At 34.4% G+C, this 25,487-nt stretch overlaps 1 protein-coding gene across 1 annotated transcript; it reads left to right on the forward strand.

The window, feature by feature from the left end:
- The first annotated feature begins 553 nt into the window (after window positions 1–553).
- Window positions 554–9,169, forward strand: LOC128558159 (uncharacterized). The gene is made up of 3 exons (XM_053547023.1): window positions 554–644; window positions 2,326–2,529; window positions 3,302–9,169. The coding sequence occupies exons 2-3, from the start codon at window positions 2,418–2,420 to the stop codon at window positions 3,979–3,981; spliced, it is 792 nt and encodes a 263-aa protein (XP_053402998.1). The 5' UTR covers window positions 554–644; window positions 2,326–2,417; the 3' UTR covers window positions 3,982–9,169.
- The last annotated feature ends 16,318 nt before the right edge of the window (window positions 9,170–25,487 follow it).

Below are 25,487 nucleotides of genomic sequence, written 5' to 3' on the forward strand. Positions count from 1 at the left end.
CAATCACCTATAAGGCTTTGCCTGTAGAATAACCTTTAAACTAATTTAGGAATGACACTTTATGCACTGATAAAAAGAGGGTAACAAGAGAAAAGACAAAGTGCGCTCTGATGTATCAAAAATCTAGCTAATTAGAACCAAAATCGTATTGGTGTCTTTTTCAACATTGTATTCAGTCACAGACGGTGTCTACCAGCGAACACAGAGCTCAATTTTGAAGTGCTGCCTCACTTGAATATCACGTCATAGACACATGACCTGACACCCCTACCAGTCGCATTATACTGACATCGGGCTGATATGTCCAAGTTGTGTCCTGAAGGTTGAGCGCCAAGCAAGGAAGCTACTTGTACCATCTTTCACGTTTTTTGTATGTCGCGGTCAGGAAGTGAACCCACAACCTCCCGCGCTCAAAGCGGGCTCTCCCACTTACTAACCAGTTTGAGAGAGCAATTAAAGTTTGGTTATATTGTATATGTAAAACACAGCAGCTGGGAACTCTTAATTGCATCATACATGTTTTCAATCTTCCATGATTATTAATCTAAACTGAGAAAATTGAAATAATTGTTCTTTTTTTTTGTTTTAGGATTCTGACGATGCGTCTAACAGCAAACCAAAACAACAAAATGCAGGTAAAACATGTAAGTATTTGATAATAGGGAAAATAGAAATTACACTGTACATGTTATATAATATTTTCTGAAATCCATTAAAAATCAATGTTACTTTCAACGGATTCGTTGATATTTCAACTAAATAGATTACCATAATCTTAGATCTATACAGTAACTTGACAATTATGTGGATATTTGAAATTTGAATGCAGTACGCGACCCTTCCGATCAACTTGTTGTGAAGTAGATCTACTTAAAACCATTTAGCTAGAGGAACTCGAGTATATAACTAAATGCATCACTGTTTACGACAATGTCAGAATTATAAATCATTCTAATTTTTGTTCGCTTTCCTTCCATGTGATATATCTAATACCCGATATTTATCACTGTAGCCAGGTGCGTTAAAGGCATTTGTGTCAGTTTAACGTTAAACCCAAACATAAAATTGTTGCAGTAAATGCACAAATTAGGGTGTTGACACTAATGCAATTAAACATTTTGCACTTTTCCAAAATTTAGCGCCTAATTTAATGAATAGCAGCAAATCCGAAATAAACAGATAAATGCTTACTTGTTATATACAAGTATCATTCGACTTATCATATAGAAAGGATATGCAATTAAACCTACATAATTACATTTTGTTGTTGTTGTTGGTTTCGACGTCACACCAACACCATTATGGTCATATGCCGGCTTTTCAGCTTTTGATAGTGATGGAAGACCCCTCATGTACCGTACCCCTTGCATTATTTCTCATGCTGGCACCTGGGTAGGACCACCGAAAAAGTCAACGCCCAAAGTTAGGCTTGAATCGACGTATGAGAGGGGCAACTGAAGCCAGCTACCATAACCACTCGGTCGAGGAAGTCCCTTTTTAAAGTTTAGTGAAATAAAAAATTCTCATATTAAGCAAATATTGGTTCGAGTCTATCGTTCGAATTTATGCCTTTCAAATGATATCTATTGATCCTGACGCGCTATAATACATCAGTCACGTTGTCATTTTTACAGGACGTTGCCATTGGAAAACATGCATCGTGACACGTGACGTTAGATCGCTGGCTATGTTAAAGATATTGTCGTTTCGACATCTTTATCTTGAAGCGTATGCACAGTTTATTCACTGAAACAATGTTAAGGAAGAGAGAGATCTGTAAATATAAGATGCAAAACACAAAACGTTGTTAAAATTTGATAATGTCCATACGATTATGTAACAGAAATATATGGTCATGTTGAAATACCACTAATTATCAACATGATAAATGTTGTTGATATCGTGTACATTTAAGTGAGATTTTGGTTGCTATTAAAACAAAACACTTTAGTCTTTTAAAACAGAGCAGACACATAACCATCGCATTTTCCAACTCGGACATGATGTAATAAAAGTACCATCTTTGCTAGTTTAAATATTGCATGGAAAACTAGAAAGTTTTGTAAAGTAACATTCCTAACTCCGAACCTTGCCTAAAACAATTATTTTGCATGTATTTATGTATGTCTATTCTACATATTACGTCTAGAGGTCCAGAACGATTGTATAAGGTCAAAAAACTATGTACATAGCCAGTTCATGTGACATAACTTTCGTCATTTTTTCTGTCTGTATGTAGAGAGAGAGCGAGATAAACAAAAATGCGAAGAGTTCTAGAATAACGTTATTTAGAATATACTAGAAAAATCAATTGATCTCCGACAGATAAGTCAAGTGCAAAGCTCCGTGCAGAAGAGTTTAAGAAACAGCATGATAATACCCTAACACAGTACAATTTCGATAGCTTAAACGCTCAAATGCCGTGTGTTGGAACACTTGTGATCGATGGTGATATAGGGGGTACAGTCTTCAGAGTTGGGACACGTTGTATAATGACAGCATTCCATGTTATTCGCCCAGTTGTATATGGTAAGTATTGGTATTATTATAGATGAATATGTAACATTTTCAAAAATGTAGATGTGATCATCATTTGCTCGCAAACGTATTGAAACTTATGATGACTTTCTGACCAAACATTATTAGGTTTATCTGAATTTGCCAAGAACGTATAAAGAATCATCCAATCAGTATGCGATAATGTAAGAGAATATGTTACTTTATACTTGTACGGAGCCATCTTTGCCGAATGATTGAGGTCGCGGAATTCAAAGCACTCACCCGTTCCACTGCGGGTTTGAAGATTCGCTTTGGATGAAGAATTCAGTCTTGTGAGAAAGCCATCCAGTTGACTTACGGAAAGTAGATATTTCTACCAGACACATTGGTCTTTCTCCGCCATCAAAACACTTGAATGTCGCCCTTTGACCTATGTGTCGGTATGACGATACGTCCAAAAATGCCAGCATGTAGTCATTCTTTATTTCAGTAAGCGTTTAAGAAGTCGAAATGTAGGAAATTGCAATTTTCATATGACATACATAGACGTACACGTCTATATTGTATTCTTAATTTGAAATTTGAATTAATTTTATAGATGAACGTGCAGAGAGCAACTGGACTAAATTAGCTGGAAAATAATTGACATAGGCTTATTATTACAAATAGAAATTTACTAACTCTACGCGTACAAGTATAAATCGCTACCTTCTTAAATGTAAGGTCTGTTTGCTATATTCTGGATTTCATATCTCTACGAACTTAGTCGAACCAGCTACTATTCAGGTGTCTTTATTTTCAGATGAAGCTTCAGGTGGATTGAATTTCCAACATCTTGACAGGAAAGATATTTATGTTAATTTCAATGCAAGCATTGGGAGTTTGCCAAAAATTATATATAAATTGACTTGTGTATTTTACAGTATTGAATTAGATGTAGCTGTTTTAGACCTAAATAGCTTAAGTGGGTTACCTAGAAAAATGCTCCTTTATAAGGGTGATACGAAAATTAAAATAGAAACGGTGTCAGTGATAGGGTATGGTAATCCAAAACAACAACTGAAAAAACATTTTGACCCACCTTGTAAGGTAGTACCTCAACATGGTACCGAAATTCAAGCTGCTCTTGATTATTTTGAAATCCACAGGAGTCATTTCAAGAAAGCTATCTTCTTAAATCCTGACATTGTAGATGATGGTTACCAAGGGTACGATAACCCAAAGAACATAATATATCATGGATATTTGGAGCATGGTGCGTCTGGGGGCCCATTGTTAGTTAGTAATGATTCAAGAACTGTGCTAGTTGTTGGCGTTTTGACCCATGGAATTCCAGAATATTTTTATCATCTTCCGGATGAGGAGAAAAACAAATTTCCAAAGGATTACAGATTTCATTTAGCATGTAACATGAAATATATCTACGAAGCAATTAGGAATGAAAATGAAGACTTAGCAAAAGATCTGTTTGGGGGCCACTAAGTAAGAATTATATCTTGAAACACAGAATATTTTCTACTAAGATAGTATTGTAACGCTGGTTATACAGGGAGTATTTTCTTTTTATGAATTGCCCGAGTTCAGCATTGGAAAACAAACAAAACATGCCGCCAATAAGTTGAAACAGTCATATGAACTAAGTACCATCACAAAAAGATTAGATATATACTAACATAAATGTTTTGAAATAAAAACGTTCCAGTTGATGTCATAGAATCAGTTTCAATTTTTTTGTTTTGCTTCAATCATGGAAAAATATCTGATGCTTGGACCAAAAGGTTTTGATTTGCAATGTCATAGTTAAATGTTTAACTTTAGAAAATTCTTTAAAACTCAGTAGTGTCGTTATTGATTTTGTAACATTGCTGTAGGCCCATTTGCTCCAATATTTAATCAAGCACATGAATCATGATTTTGTCGGTTAAAAAAATGCCCAGTGTTGTTATATTTTCTGGTCCTTTGGTATCTTGGACAACACTCATTAAAACTTTAATAGAATACCGTATACGCCGGTGCTTGTGCACGTGCGGGGTGTTGCACCTTTCATTAACTCTCAAAAACAGACTCTTGGTTGTACCTCATGCTTCTAAAGGATCATGGTACAGATTATTATTGATAAAATTCGACATAGTAGAGAAAAGGTGTACATGTGAAACGGGCTAAACTTGGCCCCAATTGAGCGCTGGGAATTAAATTCAAAGCAGTGCAAAACAAGTTTTCAGATATTGCATCACATCCTTAACTAACCATAATAAACAAACTTTAGTCAAGTAGAGCTTTTTATGCCCCGAAATATATTCATGAATTAACCTCTTTATGCCCTTTTAGCTAAAATAGCAGGAACTGGTCGATCAAAACTAAATGCGTATGTTCGATGGACTTCTAGATAAAAAGATATTTGATTCTCATCCAGTCGATTCATTGGATTACCAATTACCATTCGATTTGCTTATCGTTATATAAGTCATTCGTAAACAGCTACGGCTATCTTCTATTGAATTTGCAAGGTTAGAGGAGCATTTTTAAGGAAAAACACTAAGGCGTAATTTTAATCTTTTATAGGTGTATATATATATATAAACATTTACATAAATGATTTTAGAGATGGTTTTAAATTTACGTTTTTAACCTTATGTATGTACATGTATATAAACATTTTTACATAATCGCTTTTAGAAATACTTTAGTTAGTTAATTCAAGTTTTCAAAACAACTTGTTTTCGGTGATATAAGAACTTTTTTGTGTCGATTCGCCGTAAAATCTAACTCACCCGCTTTTCATTCGAATCCGAAAAGACGTACATGATGATGTTACTGACCCTGAAATGACTTAATGGGATGGTGTTACAAACACTGATAAGACTAACGTGCTGATATTACCGACACTGGTGCGTGATGATGTTAATGACACTGATAAAACGTAAGTGATGATCTTACTTACATTGAAAATACGGACGGGGTGGTATTACTGATAGTGATACTAAGTACAGGATGATGTTATTGACATGATAATACGTATGTGAGGTTTGTTTCTGTTTAGTGTATCGTTGCACCGACACAATTATAAGTCATATGACAACTTTCCAAATTATTGGTGGAGGAAAACCCAAGGTGCCCCTCCTTGCACTATTTCATCACCGTCGGGAACCTTGATAGAACCACCGACCTTCCGTAAGCCAGCTGGATAGCTTCAGACACTGATACTACGTCCGTGATGTCACTGAAACTGACAATACCTACATAATGTTGCTACTGACAACATGTACGTTAAGGTATTACTGACGCTGGTCCCACGTATGTGATGATGTAACTGACACTGGTACTGTGTACATGATTTTACTGTAACTGATAATACCTACATGATGACATTACTGATGCTGATACTACGTCTGTAATGATGTTACTGACGCTGATGATACGTCCTTGATGATGTAACTGACAATAATACTACGTACGTGATGATGTTATTGCTTCTGATACTTCATTCGCAATGATGTTACTGAAACTGACACTACATCCATAATTATATTATGGACATTGATTCAACTAACTTGATGATTTTACTCTCACTGATAATACGTATGTGATGATGCTACTGACATTGATAGTACTTAGATGATGTTACTGACACTGATAATACGTACGTTATGATGTTACTGACATTGATAGAAGTCACTTGAGTATGTTACTGACACTGATAATTCGTGCGTGATGATGTTACTGTAACTGACAATACATGCATGATGATGTTACTAACATTGATAGTACTTCCTTGATGATGTTACTGACACTGATAATACGAGCGTGATTATGTGACTGACATTGATAATACTTGATGATGTTCCTGACACTGATAATGCGTAAGTGATAATGTTACTGACATTGATAGTACTTACTTGATGATGTTACAGACACAGATAATACGTATGTAATTATGTAACCGACATTGTTAGTACTTTCTTGATGATGTTACTGACATCGTAATGTCATAATACGTACATGATTAAGTTACTGACATTGATAGTACTTTCTTGATGATGTTACTGACACTGATAATACGTAAGTAATTATGTAACTGACATTGATAGTACTTTCTTGATGATGTTACTGACACTGATAATACGTAAGTGATTATGTAACTGACATTGATAATACCTTCTTGATGATGTTACTGACACTGATAATACGTATGTGATGATGTTACAGGCACTGATAATGCATACGTGGTTATATTAATGACATTGATAGTACTTACTTGATGATATGGCACTAACTAATAATACGTATGTGATGATGTTACCGGCACTGATAATACATGCGTGATGATGTTACTGACACTTTTGTTGCCAAAACATGTTGTTTTGCTACACTTTATAGTGAAGGGTAAAAGTCATTCGATGAATTAACGAATAACATACATATAATGCTTATGAATGAAATAGGATTTTGTTTTAAACGTTTTTTACACTGATATGTGCTAATTATCATGCCGTTTATAGCTCTATTTCTCTTTATTTGTAGATATACTTTGTAGATGCATGATGTACGATATCATATCACAACCACATATATATATACTGCAAAAAACAACAACAATAACAACAACAAAAATAAATCCCAAAACACAAGAAACAATGTTTAGATTCTCAGTCATTGCTTCATTATTTTCACCTTATCCACCCACTTCTTCTGTTTTACTGACCCCGAATAACTTTTTTATGGCCAGAGTCGTCCTGAACTGTTGCTTTCAACACTATAAAAAATAGTTCTGAAGTGAATATTGTTAAATAGTTAACAACAAGTTGAAACTTCCACTATTTTCTCCTTAACTTTAGGTCACTTCTTAACATTTTGAGGCACCATCTGTAACGAAACAAAGAATATAGAAATTTGACACAATAAAACGTTTTTGCCCTCCCACCTAACACGAGCATGCAGAGGTTTGCCCTTACATCGCCATTTTTTCCGCAATGTCTTGAAAGAACATCTGCTACTAAACCACTATGCCTAGTTTTACCAATCTTTTCCATTAAAGTTGTAGACCCGATTTCATAATAGTTTTACGGAAATGTCCCTTGTGTGACCTTCTACATAATTCCATCAAGCCATAATTGATTTGTTGAAAAACATAACCAACAATTGGCGGGGCTAGATTTCTCTAAACGGCTATATGGAAAATCTAAAAAATGATCACCTTTAAAACTGTATGACTGATTTTGAAATAATATCACACAAACACTTTTGTGTGACTTTTTCCGAAAATTTTTGCTATATCATAAAAGATGACCTCCAGAGGGCTGAGCACTTTCTTCTTATAATGGCGGCCGCCATGGTTAAATTTTCTTGCTTGTTTTTTTTTTCAAAATAATTTTACAAAAATTTTCTTTAGGTGCACCGCTACCCTTTTTTTCAAATTACTGGACTTTTTAAAAAATATGGCAGCCAGGAACCGGACAATGTCTTCTATTTATAGATATTTTTGTTTTATAGACACTTTGTACTCCACTTTTAAACAAGTGACCCGATTACAAAAGATTTTTTTCTTGAATTTCACTTTGGCGACCCCCTTTTATACTCCTTCAATCTATGCTGATTTTATCAAAACAGATTTTTTTTCGTTACCCTGTACCGGAAATGTTCAAACCAACTATTATTGACCCCTGTTTACAAAATACATGAGATTCCAATCATTAATTATTTTTCCCATGTCTGTTTTTACAGTCCAAATGCGTTCAGTTACGTTTTCAATGAAAGTTTTTTTTGGTGTTTTTATGCTCGATATGCCATGTTTGGTTCCATGGGTCACGAACTCGTATTATAAATGAGCATTTTTACGATCATGTTCTTTATAAAAAAACGGCCTTGGACAATTCTGTCATTTTAGAGATATTAATAAAAGCAATGCGAATGAAAGAAAAAAAAAGAAAATTACAAAATTTAATATTGAATACTTCGCAGATTATTGAGTAATTTCCATTAGGGTATTATATCAGTTGTGTTTAAAGCGAACACAGTTTCAACATTTCAAAAACATCAATGTTCTATATACCTGGCTAAAATTACTAAATTGCAGTTAATTCTTTAGTTAGTTTATACAAATGTATTTTAGGCCAATTTTGAAGCATATTCTACAACTATTAACCACTCTTGACACTTCATTCCTGATGGAATCCATTGCCATGAGGGCATGAGAGAAGGGAATCCAGTCTCCCCTTCTTTATGCTGAGCGCTAAGCAAGGGAGATATTGGTATCTGGTATGACGCGGCTGGGGAGCAAAACCACGACCTCCCGAACTCGAGGCGGACACTCCCATTCAACGCTATCGATGCGGTTAGTTTATACTTGCCGCAAACTTATCATCTAGTAAATGTAGTTTTACAGTGATGGTATTTTCAGCTTGAACTAAATATGAAACTAGAAACGTGTCTTTCTATGGCAAAAGATAAAGTTGTAATTTCTATATGTAATCCAAAGATGGTCAGTTTTATTGAATCAACCAATTATATTACGTTCAGATAGTGATATTTGTAAACAATGCATACAAAGGGGTAGTTAATAGAAATGATGTTTAAGACATTGCTGCTGCTTTTTGTACATTTAAGACTTCTCTGTAAATTCATGTCTTCATTGTTTTTAATGTATTGTGGAATAAATAGAAGACGTATAAGATATATTTGTTGTTGTTTACACAAACAGTTTTAAACGTACTAATGTGTCAACATATAAGTTCCCTACTGGTTAATAACTAGTTTTGGGGACTATATGATTGCGCTTTCCGTCCGTCCGTCATTCCGTTATTCTATCCATCCGTCGGTAATTTCATGTCCGGTCTAAACCTCTACCATCCTTGAAGGGGTTTTGATATTACTTAGCACAAATGTACCCCATAATAAAACGATGTATCATGCACATATTTCAGACACCTAGATAAAAGGTCAGGATCACAATTGGCAGTCAAATGTTAACATTGCATGAACAGGGTCTGTTTATTGTCATTCATTTCATTAAGGGGTATTATTATTACTTGGCACAAATGTTCTCCATGATGAGACGATGTATCATGCGCAAAGCCCTAGTAAGAAAAAAAGATCAGTTATGTGAAACTATTATTTGATTACAGAACTGATAACATTAACTCTTTTGATAATTTCAAATTTACATAGATAGTAAGGAGGTTTACTTACCATCAAGTAAAACGTTGCATTTTAAAGAACGACTTATAAGAGAATATACAGATATACAGGGATAAACATTACAGACATCCTTTGTAAGTCAAAAAACGCCAAAATACATGTAAAAATGTATGAGAGAAAGTTAAAGACGTTAATGAAAAAAAATATCCTAAGTCTGAAACAAATCGGAAAACTCACTAAACAAAAGAATATAGAGAGTCAAATAGTATATACTCAACCTTTAAATGCCACAATAGATGCAAAATCTGAAATTTCAATATAAATACATTTTGAGAATTTTTCTATGGAAACATTTTTTTTTAAATGCGTATATCTCCTAAAAACCTTTGCGATTTGATTTTTTTAAATATGCTTCCTGAAAATTTGAAACACTTTTTCTAGGAATTCTACCGTATGCTAGTTAAGGCTAATTCTACTTCTTAAAGAAAGGAAAATGGAAGTAAAACTTGACATAGGAAGTGTAAGGTTGGATTTTTGCAAAGCAATGCGAGATATAATGCAATAAACTATCATTTATTTGATAAAGTATGTTATATTTTAAATGCTGTATAGCAGAAGTCCGTGTTATTAGTCATTTTGGATTTATTTTAAAATGAGTATCAGTATAGCTAGAGAAATAGCATGCAGTCGTGGTACCAGACCAGAAAGTAAATACCACTGTACATGTTACTGAATTAAATGTAATATTTCACGCTGAGAATACCTTTCATGATTTTCTGAATTTGATAACTTATATTTCCATATAATTTCATTAAATTCGGTTCAGTAATAAGGAAGTTGATAAGTTTTAAACTTCAGCTTTACACTTCCCCCAAACCAATGTACATAACGGGCCTTATTTTGTATAATTTAGTCGCGTTCACGGTTCTGTCGTGATTCAAGTACTAAAACCAATATTTTGCGGGACATGACCATACAAATTGACAAGTCTAGATATGCTTAGCGCACATCACATTACCGACTGACAGAATGTCACTCTAGTCTATTTTCCGTAGAATTATGTATTGCTCGTCCGAGGTTAAAAGTTGAATTGTGATTTCATTTAGTAATTTTTTGTCATTCCAAAGAATTTTTGTTTAGGTTTACTTTTCGGCAAGCTATTAGCTGGTTTCGAGTTGTCAGGCTAATTTATCAAAGTTTGAATCTAGGTCATGTTGGGTTAGAAACTAGGTCACCCAGTCAAATCAAAGGATTAACTTGTGAACATTCTAGAGGCCACAGTTGACACTCAATCTTTATGAAACTTGGTCAGAATGTTTGTCTTGATGTCTAGGTCAAGTTTGAAATAGGGTCATGTGGAGTCACAAACTAGGTTCGCAGACCAGATCAAAGTATGGACAGAGAGTTGAGTGATGAAAGTGAGTGTGAGTTGTATAGAAAAAATGAACAGATATATTCGAGACCTAATATCATTGGTACATTTTTGCAGTTAGTTATTTTCTGAAGAAAATTTTAATGCTACCGTCATATGTCACACTTTCCTACCCCATTTTCAATATCTGTACAAAAATGCTATCGTTCCTACTGTGATACCTATAAGAATCTTTCACTGGTTGCGTGTAAAGATGGGAATATCCGTCACGAGGGTAACTGTTTTGGCGGTAACGAGGCTCCTGCCGAGTTACCGCTTAAACATTTACCCCAGTGCCGGATATTCCCATATTTACCCACTGCCAGTGATTGATTCTTTTTCTTGTATGCCTATTCTTCAATTTGTAGAAGATATAAAGAAAAAAAGATTTTTCTTTAAGGCGCTAGTTGTTATACATTTAGTTGCGTATGAATTTACGCATTCAGTCATAAATAATAACACGTGAGTCATCTTTACATCCCTGGGTGTAAGATGAATTTTTTTTCTAGCACCGGAAATGCACGGGAAAATCCTGCCCGGCATGCAAGTATAATGGTACCAAAGCCATGTCCTTGATAGTTCCTAGCTGTAAAATAAAATAATTGATTCTATTAATTTTTGCCAATGGCTGTTTCAAAACTGCCAGCCATGATTTGATTTTCTAAATTATCTAAAAGTTATTTCCCCCATCTCTTTTACCGACAAGCGAATCAAACTACTGTACTAAATCATTTACCTGAGGTGAAATATTTTTATCCAGTTGGATTGAAACCCGATTCAAATCAGTTGTTATGGAGTGGTACGAGGCCAGTAAACACATGTCGTTTGATTTTCAAAAGGAAATATTGAAATATTGTTGGTCAGATATGGATATCCTAAGACGTTGTTGTCAAATTTAGAGTTGACGTCCTCAAAGTTACTCAAGTTGATCCATTTAAGGAGAACATTACCATTGCCTCCAATTGCCAAACAGTCTTTAAAACAAACTTTCTCAAACAAAACACTATATCATTCCTAAACTTAGTTACAGTCCCGAACATGTTTAATATATGAAAACTTTACAATAGGTTAAATACTTGTCTCATGCTCTGGGTATTTGTATGCCTCATGCTAGAAATGGGGGTGAAAAGGTAACTAGACCTTACAGGGTAGATAGTTATTATGAAACAAGAGACAAGAAAGTCGTATTAGAGTTCGATGTGACTTCTGGTATGGTAATCCAAAAAAAAACAAAAAGTGGAAACTCCACAGGTCGCTCAACACAACAAAAACGAAAATGTTGCAGGCTCGGTTTGATTGAGCCTGTTCAAAACCATATTCAAATTCAAAGGTATGTCTATGAACTATCTAATAGGGAGTTATATTAAAACATTTTGAAATACAACAAAAAATAAATAATTAAATAAAAATAACAGAATTATATAGAAGAGCTTTGTTACACCTATGTATGTATTTGAGAGTCCGAGTTTGAAAAGGAATTAAAAGAAAACAATGAAATGAGGACTTTTATAGAACTGCGACCTCCACATTTCTCTATTTTGATATAATAACTCCTTTAGCACCTAGGGAGGCTTTTTGTTCGGGGGTCGAAAAGATTCATTTACACTTTACAAAGAAGCAACTGATGATGTCGAATATTATGACTGGACATCCCTTTATCCATGTATCAATAAGACAGGGCAAATTTCATTGGGTCACCCAAGCATTAACCCGGAAATTTTGCCGAGATTGATAACAAGCTCGTGTTGAATACTGTGGCAGTGATCATAAGAGTTTATCAAAGATTACCAAGAATCTTCTTGACGATACAAATGAGGTGATTTTACCATCACATTCATTTATCTCCACAGCATCTCGCACAAGATTTCAGTGACTTTTTTATTGGAAAGATCGAAAAATTCAGAAACGATATAGCATCGCAAACACAATCTGTATCTGCTTTAGATGACGTAGAAACTGAATACACAGCTGTCAATTATGCTGAGTTTACTCAAACCTCAGAAGACGAAGTGAAATCAATTATCAAAAAGTCAGCGAACAAATCATGTGAACTAGTTCCTATCCCAACATGGTTATTAAAAGAATGTCATGACGACGTAACACCAGTGATAACAAAAAATATGAATGCATCTCTAGATGCTGCGTATGTGCTCAAAGCGTTCAAACATTCATGAATAAGACCTCTTCTAAAAAAGCAAAGCCTAGTTTCTAATGTCCTAAAAACTATAGACCTGTGACAAACTTGCCGTTTCTGTCTAAAATCTTAGGAAAAGTGGTTGATGTTTGAATATAAAAACATCTGAGGAACAATGAACTCCATGAAGTTAATCAATCTGCTTATAAGAAATTCCACTCAACCGAAGCCGCCCTGTTAAAAGTCCAAAATGACATTCTTCAATCGTTGGATAAGAACAATGCGACTATTCTTGTGATGCTTGATCTCTCTGCAGCATTTGACACCATTGACCACGGGACATTGATTCATCGCCTTGAACGTCACTTTGGTATTACAGGCAAGCCACTCGCATGGATGATGTCATACCTTAGTGACCGCTACCAGACCGTATGCATAGATGGCGAGCTATCACAACCAGTGCTAATGAAGTACAGTGTACCCCAAGGGTCTGTCCTGGGGCCAAAGAACTATACATTGTATACAAAAGCAGTCGGAGCTATCTTTAGAAAGCACGGACTGAACAATCATTTCTATGCGGACGATTCGCAGTTATATCAATCCTTCAAATCAATAAACAAAATGTCTATTGAAGAGACCATTTATCGCGTTGTAAGTTGTTTACAGGATATAGTAAGTTGGATGAATACTAACATGTTGAAAGTCAGTGCTGAAAAAAAACAGAATTAACCATATTTTCATCTGAACACAAGACACAATCAGTTTCAAAAATATCTGTGAAAGTGGACGGCTCTGAAATCAAACAGTCAGGCTGTGTCAGGAACCTCGGTGCCTTCCTGGATTCGAACATGAGGATGGAGCAACATGTGAATAGTGTGTGTAGGAATTCCTATGCACAGTTGCGGCAAATCAGTCACATCAGACAATATATAACCACAAACGCAACCAAATCTCAAATCAACTCTCTTGTTACATCACGTTTGGATTATTGCAACTCCCTTCTATATAGAATTCCAAAACATTCAATGAACAAACTGCAATATGTCCAAAACACGGCAGCTAGAACATCCAGATACGACCTTATAACGCCTGTGTTGCGTGAACTCCATTGGCTTCCTGTGCAATGTAGGGTAGAATACAAAATTATAACACTTACATATAAGGCACTCAAAGATCAATCACCAGCTTATGTAGTGAACATGCTAGAAATATATACGCCATCCAGAAATCTGAGATCGCAGAATAATGCATTAAAACTAGCGGTGCCCAAATGTCGAACAATGCGATTTGGTGACAGGAGCTTTCAGACAGCAACTGAGAGGTTATGGAATGCCCTCCCACCTGGCATAAGAGAGACCTTGCAAAGTTTCAAAAAAGCGCTAAAGACGCATTATTTCATACAATTCTTTGGGAACTAATATCTCACTGATTACCTGATTTATAATTTAGGTACTTTGCCGGCCAATCAATTACTTGAATTAAGAACTCTAGTGTGACAGAATAATGTTGGCGGTTCAGGTGGGGATTGACCCAACCATCTGGGACGGTTTGCATGTTGTGATGCATTTCGCAGACATCATACCGGTTAATTCTGTCTGTTCAAAATGTAAGGTATCTTCTGTTCTATTCTGCTCTGGCCTGTGTCTTTGATAGGTCAGTCAATATTTTACGATATTGTATTTTTGTTTCATGTTTTGATCTGCCTACTTTCCAATTTAAAATGCTTTTGGTATCTTATTACCGTAATGTAATTTTAAGTACTTCTATAATAGTTCAATTGCTATTCTTTATTGAACATTATGTAAATGTTTTTATGTAAAGCACTTTTGAACGTATTTTTATATGACAAAAACTGCTTTATAAATGTGGTATATAATAATAATAATAATAATAATAATAAATATGAAGGGTTATTTGCTATTGCCGAAACGTATCAACAAACTAAATGTTTGTTAAAAGAACCAAGAACGAGGTTTTATTGGCACTTGGGTAACAGACGATGTTAAAAAGGCCATTGATAAGGAATGAATACACGTTACATTACATTTATGATGTGTGGCATTTCGAAAACATTTCTCTATTATGATCCTGTTGCTAAAGAAGGTGGTCTTTTCACTGAATATGTAAACACAATTTATTAAATCAAACAGGAAAAAGTGGTTGGCCAAAATGGTGTAAGATAGCAAAAACAAATAAACTTAATTACAATAATATAGAAAAAAAATACGAGAATGCGTGCTTTGGCTAAACTTATGCTCAATTCATTCTGGAGAAAATTTGTTCAGACAGTAAACAAAAATCAAGTAGAGTTCATTGTTGAATCAGCCCTGTACTTTGAAAAAGTAACAAGTGTTAAAGAAGTAACGGCTGTAAACTTTGTCTCTATTGAAATTGTAGTTCGTTGGAAATATAAGGATGACTTTGAAGATCCCACTGGGACAACCAACGTTGTCATAGCAGCATACATCTCAAGCTAGACTCAAATTGTACTCTTACTTATGAACGTTAGGATCCCACGCGTTGTATGCGGACACCGATTCTGTTGTATTTCTGTCAAAAACGGGGGACTAGATGCCCTCGTTAGATGATGATTCGGATGAAATACAACGAAATCATATCAAAACATGTGTGGCTAGTGGACCAAAAAGTTATGCGTATCAATTAGAAATCCACGATGAGGCTGGTAAATAAAATCACTGCAAAATAAAAGGTACGTTCTGAATTTTAAAAACCAAATGTTAATAAATTTTGAAACTATCAAGGACATAACTTTGGCCCACCTAAAAAATTGTAACAGTAACTGATACTCAAAAGATGTGCAGAGACCATGATCAAGCTAGGCTTTTAACAATGGTTCAAACGAAAAAGAAGATTGTGTTTGACAAGAGAGTAAGAAAATGGTATATGTCGTACCCGTATGGATATAGATAATGAATTGATATTGTAATGTATTTTAAAATAGAATGTTATCTGTACATAAATAAAAGATGAACAGAGAAGTATTGTCTGTTACATTTTCATTATTTCTAATATCTAAATAAATCTAAAATGGCGGTCAATCATACTAACGCGACGTAATTTCGTTGATATGAGTCCCATCCCGAAAATTGATTCATCCCAATCAAAGACGACGGCTATATACAGACAAAGAAAGAGACAAGTGATCTAGAGTGTCGCCCTCCACTACTGATAATCGAAATCTTGGAATTGTTGCAAAATGCAAAAGAAATTGTTTTATGAAAATAAAAATCCTAAAATTGAAGTCAGAAATTCAACATTTTTTTTTTCAAAATAGTTTTCGCAAAAACCTTTTCCGGATAAACTTTCACGAAAAAGAAAATGTTTTGCGAAAATATTTTGTTATCGTTTGCAGTACTTGGCACTAACGTGAATGTTCGACCTAATAGGGAAACTATCACTTATTTGAACAAAAATGTATTCTAGAGAAGTTTGTGATAGTTCACGAAAAATTATCAAAATTAATGTACGCGAAAACTATCTCAATTTCCATATAATTTGACCAGTTGTCTCAGACAGAAATATGCCATCATCAAAACAACTGTATTTACAATGTCAAAAAAAACCCAAAAAACAATTAAGTATAGGCATTTAACATCATCGCAACTCCTTTGGACTTTTTCATTTCTTCTGACATTATTACAAAAGTACAGATTTCGCCTTTACACGTTTTTGTACAAATTGGTCGAACATTTGTACATGTAATAATAAAAGGTTGGTTACAAAGAAACGAACTGATTTTACCTATGTTGACAAGACCGTTTAGCATTAAAAAATGAAATATTTAATAATTATAAAACTATAATATTATTTGGATTTTTGGATTACTTTTTTACACTGCTAACATGAAATTATTCGTATTAAGTTGTATTATCAGAAACGCGGTTGATTACATATCTTTGCTGAACTAAAATCTGAAATGCTTCTTTTCTTATTTGTTTTGTATCAAATAAATATATTTATTAAATAATTTTTAGCTCACCAGAGCACAAAGTGCTCAAGGTGAGCTATTGTGACCGTCATTGTCCGTCGTCCGTCGACGTGCGTCGTGCGCCGTCCGTCAACATTTGCCTTGTGAACACTCTAGAGACCACATTTTTGACCCAATCTTTATGAAACTTGGTCAGAATGTTAGTCATGATCATCTCTAGGTCAAGTTTGAAACTGGGTTATGTGGGGTCAAAAACTAGGTCAGTAGGTCAGATCAGAGGAAATGCTTGTGAACATTCTAGAGACCACATTTTTAACCCAATCTTTATTAAACTTGGTCAAAGTGTTTGCTTTGATGATCTCTAGGTTAAATTTGAAACTGGGTTATGTGGGGTCAAAAACTAGGTCAGTAGCTTTGATCAAAGGAAAAGCTTGTGAACACTCTAGAGACCACTTTTTAACCCAATCTTTATGAAACTTGGTCAGAATGTTTGTCTTGATGATCTCTAGGTCAAATTCGAAACTAGGTTATGTGGAGTCAAAAACTAGGTCAGATCAATGGGAAAGCTTGTGAACACTCTAGAGACCACATTTTTGACCCAATCGTTATGAAACATGGTTAGAATATTAGTCTTGATGATCTCTAGGTCAAGTTCGAAACTGGGTAATGTGGGATCAAAAACTAGGTCACCTGGTCAAATCCAAGGAAAAGCTTGTGAACACTTCAGAGGCCAAATTTGTGACTCAATGTTTATGAAACTGGGTCAGAATGTTTGTCCTTATCATTTCTAGGTCAAGTATGAATCTGGGTCATGTGGGGTAAAGAACTAGGTCACTAGGCCAGATCAAAGGAAATTCTTTTCAACACGCTAGAGACCATAATTTAAGTTTGAAACTCATGGGAATTAGTCAGAATGTTTGTTTTGATAATCTATAGGTCAAGTTCGAATCTGGATCATATAGTCAATGGACACATATCACAATGGTCTTGCTATAAAGACTGAAAGAGTGAGTAATTTGTTTGCAGATCAGAGTGAAAGTAAGCAAAACAGGTCAAAAACAAGTTGCTGTGAATATTGAGTAGCGACTGCTCTTTAAGAGGAAATTTGACGCACAGACTTACGTTGCTGGAAATGTTTTTTTTATCAAACCACAAAAAATTGTTGGTTTCAAGGTAAAACATGATATTTATTCATCACAAACAATGTCTCATGAAAATACAACGTACGTTGCAGTTTGTTCTGCAGTCATTGAATGTAAATTTTATACTGAACAAAAGAACCAACTACTGTAAAATCATTTAATTTCGTGGGCATGAAATTTCGTGGTTTGGGTCAAAATGGCAATTTCGTGGGGATATGAATTCGTGGATTTCAACTTTTAAACATAAAATGAATGGGAATTTTACTTGTTCGTTGGGATTAAATTTCGTGGATTGACTCAACCACGAAACCCACGAAAATTAGTCCCCCACGAATACTAATGATTTCACAGTACACGGAACAAAATAGCTAAGCCTCCATTTGACATGTTCGTCAGTATCTTATATGTTAGTAAAATTACTGTTTTACTTGACGTCCATTAAGGTTATTTTTATGATTTGCACATTTGCACATGTTACAAATACCCAGATACAATTTAGATACATCAATTGGCAGAACTAAACAAACCAGAATTCAGAGAGGAGTTAGGGTTACCTAAAAACATTTTGTTTGCATACTAGGGTATAACAGCAGGCCCATTCTTTTTCCTGAACTTTTATTTAGCATTATAACCGTTAGATTATTAATAAAGTATAAATTTATCCGTCGCATGTTGTTAAAACAAGCTAGATTATTCCAGACATTCACATCTTTACTGTCCATATTACCGAAACCTTCGTCATTGACACAACAAGTAATATCTGGATGATAAATGGCTCAACGTATATTCGCTGTATAAACCTACTTCGGAATGATTTCGTGTTCAACAATTGAAATTGTGTATTCAACGGTTTTACCCACGTGAAACTCGTTATGACAGTCATATTGAAAAGGTCCGTCAAAATATGAGTACTTTCCAAACCCGAGCTGATGCATATCATGTGCCAAGCACATTACAATGTTCTCTTTTGTAACAATAATTTCTATCACACTGTAATCTGTGAGCAAGACAATATGTATTTCACCTTTTTCTAGTCTGTTTTGATAGACATAGCTGCAGCAGGAAGAAGTATTTTTCACATGTTTTAAACGGATATGCAAAACTTTTGTGTCCTGACGTCTAGCATAGCAGTTAAAAAGTTTTTTTATTGCTTCTTGTTTCAAACGTTCATATTCTTCAATGTCAATTTTGTTTTTCACAATTACCTCAATTCGTTTCCGATGTTGTACGGCTGAATAGCTTTCAACTGACATAACAAGCGACTGAATACCAAAGTAAACAGCCATGTCATACACCTCTAGAGCTTTTTCTTTGGGCAGCAAGACACCAAATCGTAGGAAATTTAAAATATACTCTATCGCAGTCAATAAAGTATTGGCCATCTTTGTCTTTATTAATCACATGACGCTCACTAAAGATAGCTGCCAACATGCTGTCAGGGTCCTTCGTTAAGGTATTGAATAATGTTGCCAACAATTTCCTACCAATATTCAGCTCAACAACATCTGGAAACAGAATGTAATTTTAAATTTACAGGGAGTTCACGCAAAACAATTTATTCATGATGTAAATAATATGATATATATTGCATTGATATTTATTAGCGGTTACAATAGAGCTGAGAAGTCACCAAAAGTGGCTTCATAAAGAAAAAACAGGACCACAGAAAACTAACCAAATATGTCATGAAGTGAAGTTTATCGGACCTCCAACAACAACAACAACAACAAAAGAATGGAAATCGACGCCCAAATGACCACTGTAGATCTGAAGTCTAAGTATAAAAGGCTTGCTAAATTTGTACAAATGAAACACATGTAAGTACATTTGTACTAAGAATTATTCAAATAAAACAAAATGCGTAATGTAATTCAGCCAAGGTTATTATCAAGAACATATCCAAGATCAAAACGTCAAAATCACCACATATCTCCCGCTGCCATGTACCAAAATATAAAAGGCGGAACCACATGTCGTATAACACGACATAAACGAAAATGTTGCAGGCTCATATTTAGTATCAGTAATTGTAATTCAAGGTAAAATTATAATCATAAGTTACTGTATTGTTCATTGCTCTTTCTTTCAATGTTCTCAGTCTTTGCAGTTTGGATAATTTCCTTCAGCAATTAAAAGAGTGAATTTTCCACAAGTAGATGTTTTAAATAGAAATTAACAAGGAAGATTTATGGTTCATGTACATTTACTTCCAATCGAAATCCCCTTTCATTGTGCGATTTTTTTTCAAAAACAAATCTCTTAAATAGTTTTTGACTTATGCTCCTGACAAAAGATATTAGCAAATAAAATAAAAATTGATAATTCGAAATGTTACAAAGAAAGAGTTATAGTTTTTGTACACTTTACTTTCTTTTATTATGCTCTTTCTTTCGTTAAGTTTTATCAAATTCCCTTTGTTAACTGATTTTGAGTTAAATGCTCCGTGAAAAAGCGATCTGTGTAAATCAAATAAGGAGAGAATAAATAAGATAATAAGCAATGTAGAGTCATGGTTCCATTACACAGTTTTTTCTCTCAACGTCATGAAGCTTTGACAAAATCTCTGGAATTATGCCCCGGGCATAAGTATACCAGACGGACGAACGATCGCACTAAAGTACACACAGAGACAAATAAGAATCGCTATCTTCCTTTTGCAAGGGATAACAAAACATAGAACGTTATAAAAATAATAGTAGACTCGCTACAATTAAGGACGCTCGCTACAGTTTCGTATTTTTTTTTCTCAATAATAGATTTTGATGAAATGTTTTGTATTAAAAGATCATGTTATGACATATTGAAAAATGAAATAAAAATACTAGGTTACCAGCTTTGTTTCAATTTAATTTGCCCCTAGATATGATGCTATTTTTAACATTTTTCAAAATTTCTATAATCCTAAAATATATTTCAGTAAAGTACAATAATCAGCATAAATTTGATAAACCTACAGTTTACGAATACGGATGTACGGTATGGGTACGGTACGGAATTAGAATCAGCTGTGACTCAATGCAGAGTTGGAGCGCCGGTATAAATAACAGACTTCAGTATATGTCGGATTGAAGCAATTTGAACTAAGAGTACTTTAAATGTATATATTTTGTAACCGAGGTGATACTTACCCTAACCTTTCGTCAGTATATTATACATATTATACATTAATTGCATGCGAACATACAATAATTTGCGAAGTTTTACCGTACGCGACATTAGATAATCACTTCCGGGCATGCGCAGAAGACCGCTCAATAATTTGCGATTTTTTACCGTACGCGACATTACATAATCACTTCCGGGCATGCGCAGAAGACCGCTCCAACTCTGCAGTGAGCTACACCGATTAGAAACAAAACCTAATTGGCACGGTGTTGGGGTAAATATCGACCCTTCCGGAAAACTGCAGCGAGCGCCTTTAAGTCTGTAAAAGAAAGGCAATGCAATGTGCAGCATCCTTTACGCCCAGTAGAAATCAAAGCAGATATAATCAACTAGGAAATTAAACTGTTAATTTTAAGGAAGTAAAGTAGTTCACTCATTTCAGAAAAAAAAAAAACATATTGTTATACCTTTTTTTTGCGACATACTGTGACACGAAATGTTTAACACATCACGTAGTATAGCGTCCTTGAAAGAAATTTTGGTAGAAATTTTGGAGTTTGGTTAGGGTTAAACCCTAAACCCTAGGGCCTGGAGTCAAATTAACTTAATGCCTTTGGGTTTTACGTGTTGTCAATGATTTTATTGTTAATCCAATGTTTCTTTACGAAGTTTATGTACGACAATGTACTGAAAAATGTCAACGGGTATGTAGCATGATAGTGATACTGACAACAACGGTTTATATATTTAGTTTTGTTAGTGTTGCAGTTTGTGATGATTAATCCTATTAGTAAGTATTATCAGTAAATGGAGTTGATGATGAAACTGATGTTGCTATTAACAATTATTATCAGTTTTAAGCAAGCACACGATCACAATTATGATAAAAAAAGAAAGTATTCATTTAGCAAACTATTTTCAACATGAAAATATATGGATTGAATGCGTCTAAACGGGTATCAGTCAAATGGGGCTTTTGCAAATCGACCAAGAATCGTCTGCGCAGATTATGGACTTACAAGAAGTGTTAGTGTGGTTGATACTCGTTTAAACGTGCACAAATAGCATTTAGATATTTTTTAATTAATCATATGAGCAAAAACAAATTTCGCATTGTGTTTACGTGGCTGAGCCATTAGCGAGAATATTGTATCTTGTCTTCTCTCATTGAAATATGCTAAACGACAAGTCATTTACCTTTACGTGTAATCAAAACAGATATTAATTACTTGTTTATCACTATAAGTAATAAAACATCATCATAAAGGTTAAAGAGAACAAATGTTAAAATGCTTATTTTTTAGAATCCATTTATGATTTATAATTACGCAAAATAATACCTGTATCAAAAGGAAAACTGACTTAATAAACCACTTTAAACAATTATTTTAACAGTAACATGCGGAAGTTTTAATTTTAAGGAAGAAAAATAGTCTTTAAAACAACTCATTTTGCAGAAATGAGTACATATGATGACACACGCATTGGTATATACCATGTAAACTGCACGTAGGCATTTCATATATAGCAGAATGGAGATTTATCAGTGGACTGAACATTTTTTTCGGTAAGGTTCAGGAGTCCAATTTAATGGTTTCTTTATCATATCAGATATGGAGATCGGTGAAATTATAGAAGGTAAAATGGTAAAAACCCAGTGTTGTTTATGACTTTATCGTTGCTGTTGATGATGATCCATAAACATTAAGTACGTACTGGGTATCCGTAGTACTGCGAGGGGCATTAAGTATATTTTGTAAATTCAGTATATTGTGTCTCTAGTTTTCTAACATGCAAGATACCGAAGCTATTTAAATGTCAACCATACAATATAACCCCGCTGAGTAGATCCACACGTTTAAAGCATTGCTTTCGTTGCGCAAATACTGCAAAGTAAATTTTATACATGCGCACTTCTGGTTTGGCGTTTACTAGAGAGCCTTTTTTTTTAGCACTGAAATAGCAAGGGAAAATAGCAAAATAATATCGCAGGTCAAGAGAATTCAACTTGCGACCAGACACAAGTTACGTTTTTTTATTTGGGTTAGCTGGATGTCATTCATAACGTCATTTGGTTTGTTTCTTCTTGTAAAAACGTTCGGAAGATTTAACAACTTTATCTCTGTGAAAATTGCCTTAATAATGTTCCCTTTTGCAAGAGGAGATTCGTTTCACAAGGTTATAAGAGTTGAAACATTAATAAAAGTTTTAAACCCCATTGGTGTCTGTTTTCAAAACAGATTAACACATTGATCAAAGGATATTTCTAAAATATCGCATATTTACATTTTCATGTTTAAAAATAGGGAATTTAACACCAAAAATGCCGAATACGTTGTATGTCATTTTTCATTCATGAATTAAACAAGCCTTAAAGTCCATCTGATCATCAATTTCCTTTTTAATTTTGGATCATCTTAATATCATGCTTAAAATAGTATCACCTTTCATGTATTTGATATAACCGAACGTTGATATGATGTAAGGACAGTAAACTTGACCAACTTGTTTTTTAAAACTGGAGGGGGGAAACCTGCTTTAAATTTCCGCATTTGTAAATTGAAGAAATTACACAAACTTAAATGCAGTTTGTGATAATAAAGTGCAGCCCTAAGGTAATATAGCGTGACTTCTCATTACCATAGATTGCACTTAATGTGTTTCCTGCCCGCCCGCTTAGCTCAGTAGAGAGAGCGTTGGTCGAATGATCGCGGGGTCGCATGTTCGTTTCCCCGGGGCGGGGTGTATGTTTTCGTGCCCGTTTTGTTAAAAGACTTGTGTCTGAAATCTTTTGTCTCAACCCTCTGATAATTTCGTGGGGAATTTGGCAGTTACTGGGGGGAGGAACAGGTTTGTACTGGTACGAATCCAGGAATACAGGTTGGTTAACTGCCCGCCGTTCATGGCTGAAATACTGTTGAAAACGGCATTAAACCTCAAAAAAAAAAACCAAACAAACAAATGTGTTTCCACGCCCAAAAATGTCTTATACATGTTTTCGGCCTTTTCGCTGAACGATTAGGGATAGGCCCCTAATACCTCACTCTTTTCTGTTTAAGCATGCCCAGAATAAAACCCTCTTTTGCAACAAAGTAGGGGAATAGACACCCGAGAGAGTAAAGGCGGCCTTGTGGTAGCGAAACGGGACACTCTTACGATATCCCCTCATTCGATTTTGACTAATACTCTTACTTTCACTTCATTTGGTTTTCTTTTAACTTCATAATCTAACACGGCCAGTAACAAATATTTGAGTAGGAGTGACCAAACACGGAATACTTCTTTTAAAGTAACAAAGTTGTAATATTTTTATAGCTAAATGATCAGTATGAATTTAATTAAATTTTTTTGAAAAATAAAACTAAATTTCTCTCACATATTTTAATGGGTAAAAGATTCGTGTCAACATAAAATAAAGGGCCTATTCGTGTTTTGTATACTATCTATATCTTCTTAAAGATTTTTTCTTGTGAAATCTGTTCCTTTATCATTTTAATGTTCACACTTGTAGGCTAAGCCCCTTTACGAGACGTCTTTCCTGTTATGTTTAAATGCTTTGCCTTATTCTTGTTTTTAAACGCAGACTTAGAATCAGACAATGATCCCCACGCAACAAACTAGTGAAAATTTTTTACCCTTATATTTTTCCAATGATGGTTTTCTTTGAAGTTTGATTTTCTGCTACTTATTAGATTTGAAAAGGTTTGGTATACGACTAAATTTGTAGAATTTAAGTATACTAGTATGTTTTTTTTTTCCAAGGCAAAAATTTGTTTAATCGAAATAAAGCATCAGTTATTTGTTTTCTAATAAATAACTCATTTTCATTGAATGAACAAGTTCTGATAGGAAAACTAAGACCCGAACAATATAATAAACATTATTTTTTTTTAAATTAGTTTCAAACGTTATAGTAATGTCCTAATTAATCTTTTATTGTGGTTTTAAAAGAATAGAGTACCCCAAATGTTACTAATTATAACTTTTTCGTGTTTATTTATTCGAACCGGGAAAAGTGCCTAAGAGGTGTTGAAGTATTGATAGGGAAAGAAGCATATTATACGAAACCTATATTTATTTACTTGTTATGTGTATGCTGAAATATTATTCTTG

The sequence above is a fragment of the Mercenaria mercenaria genome, chromosome 1 (genome assembly GCF_021730395.1).
Source record: "Mercenaria mercenaria strain notata chromosome 1, MADL_Memer_1, whole genome shotgun sequence".
In the NCBI taxonomy this organism is placed as follows: domain Eukaryota; kingdom Metazoa; phylum Mollusca; class Bivalvia; order Venerida; family Veneridae; genus Mercenaria; species Mercenaria mercenaria.

What these genes read in the sequence shown, in the direction of transcription:
- LOC128558159 (XM_053547023.1), top strand. Translation starts at nt 2,418, where the DNA reads ATGCCGTGTGTTGGAACACTTGTGATCGATGGTGATATAGGGGGTACA. An exon ending in TATTCGCCCAGTTGTATATG is followed by an intron (nt 2,530 to 3,301) that starts GTAAGTATTGGT and finishes CTTTATTTTCAG; the next exon opens with ATGAAGCTTCAGGTGGATTG.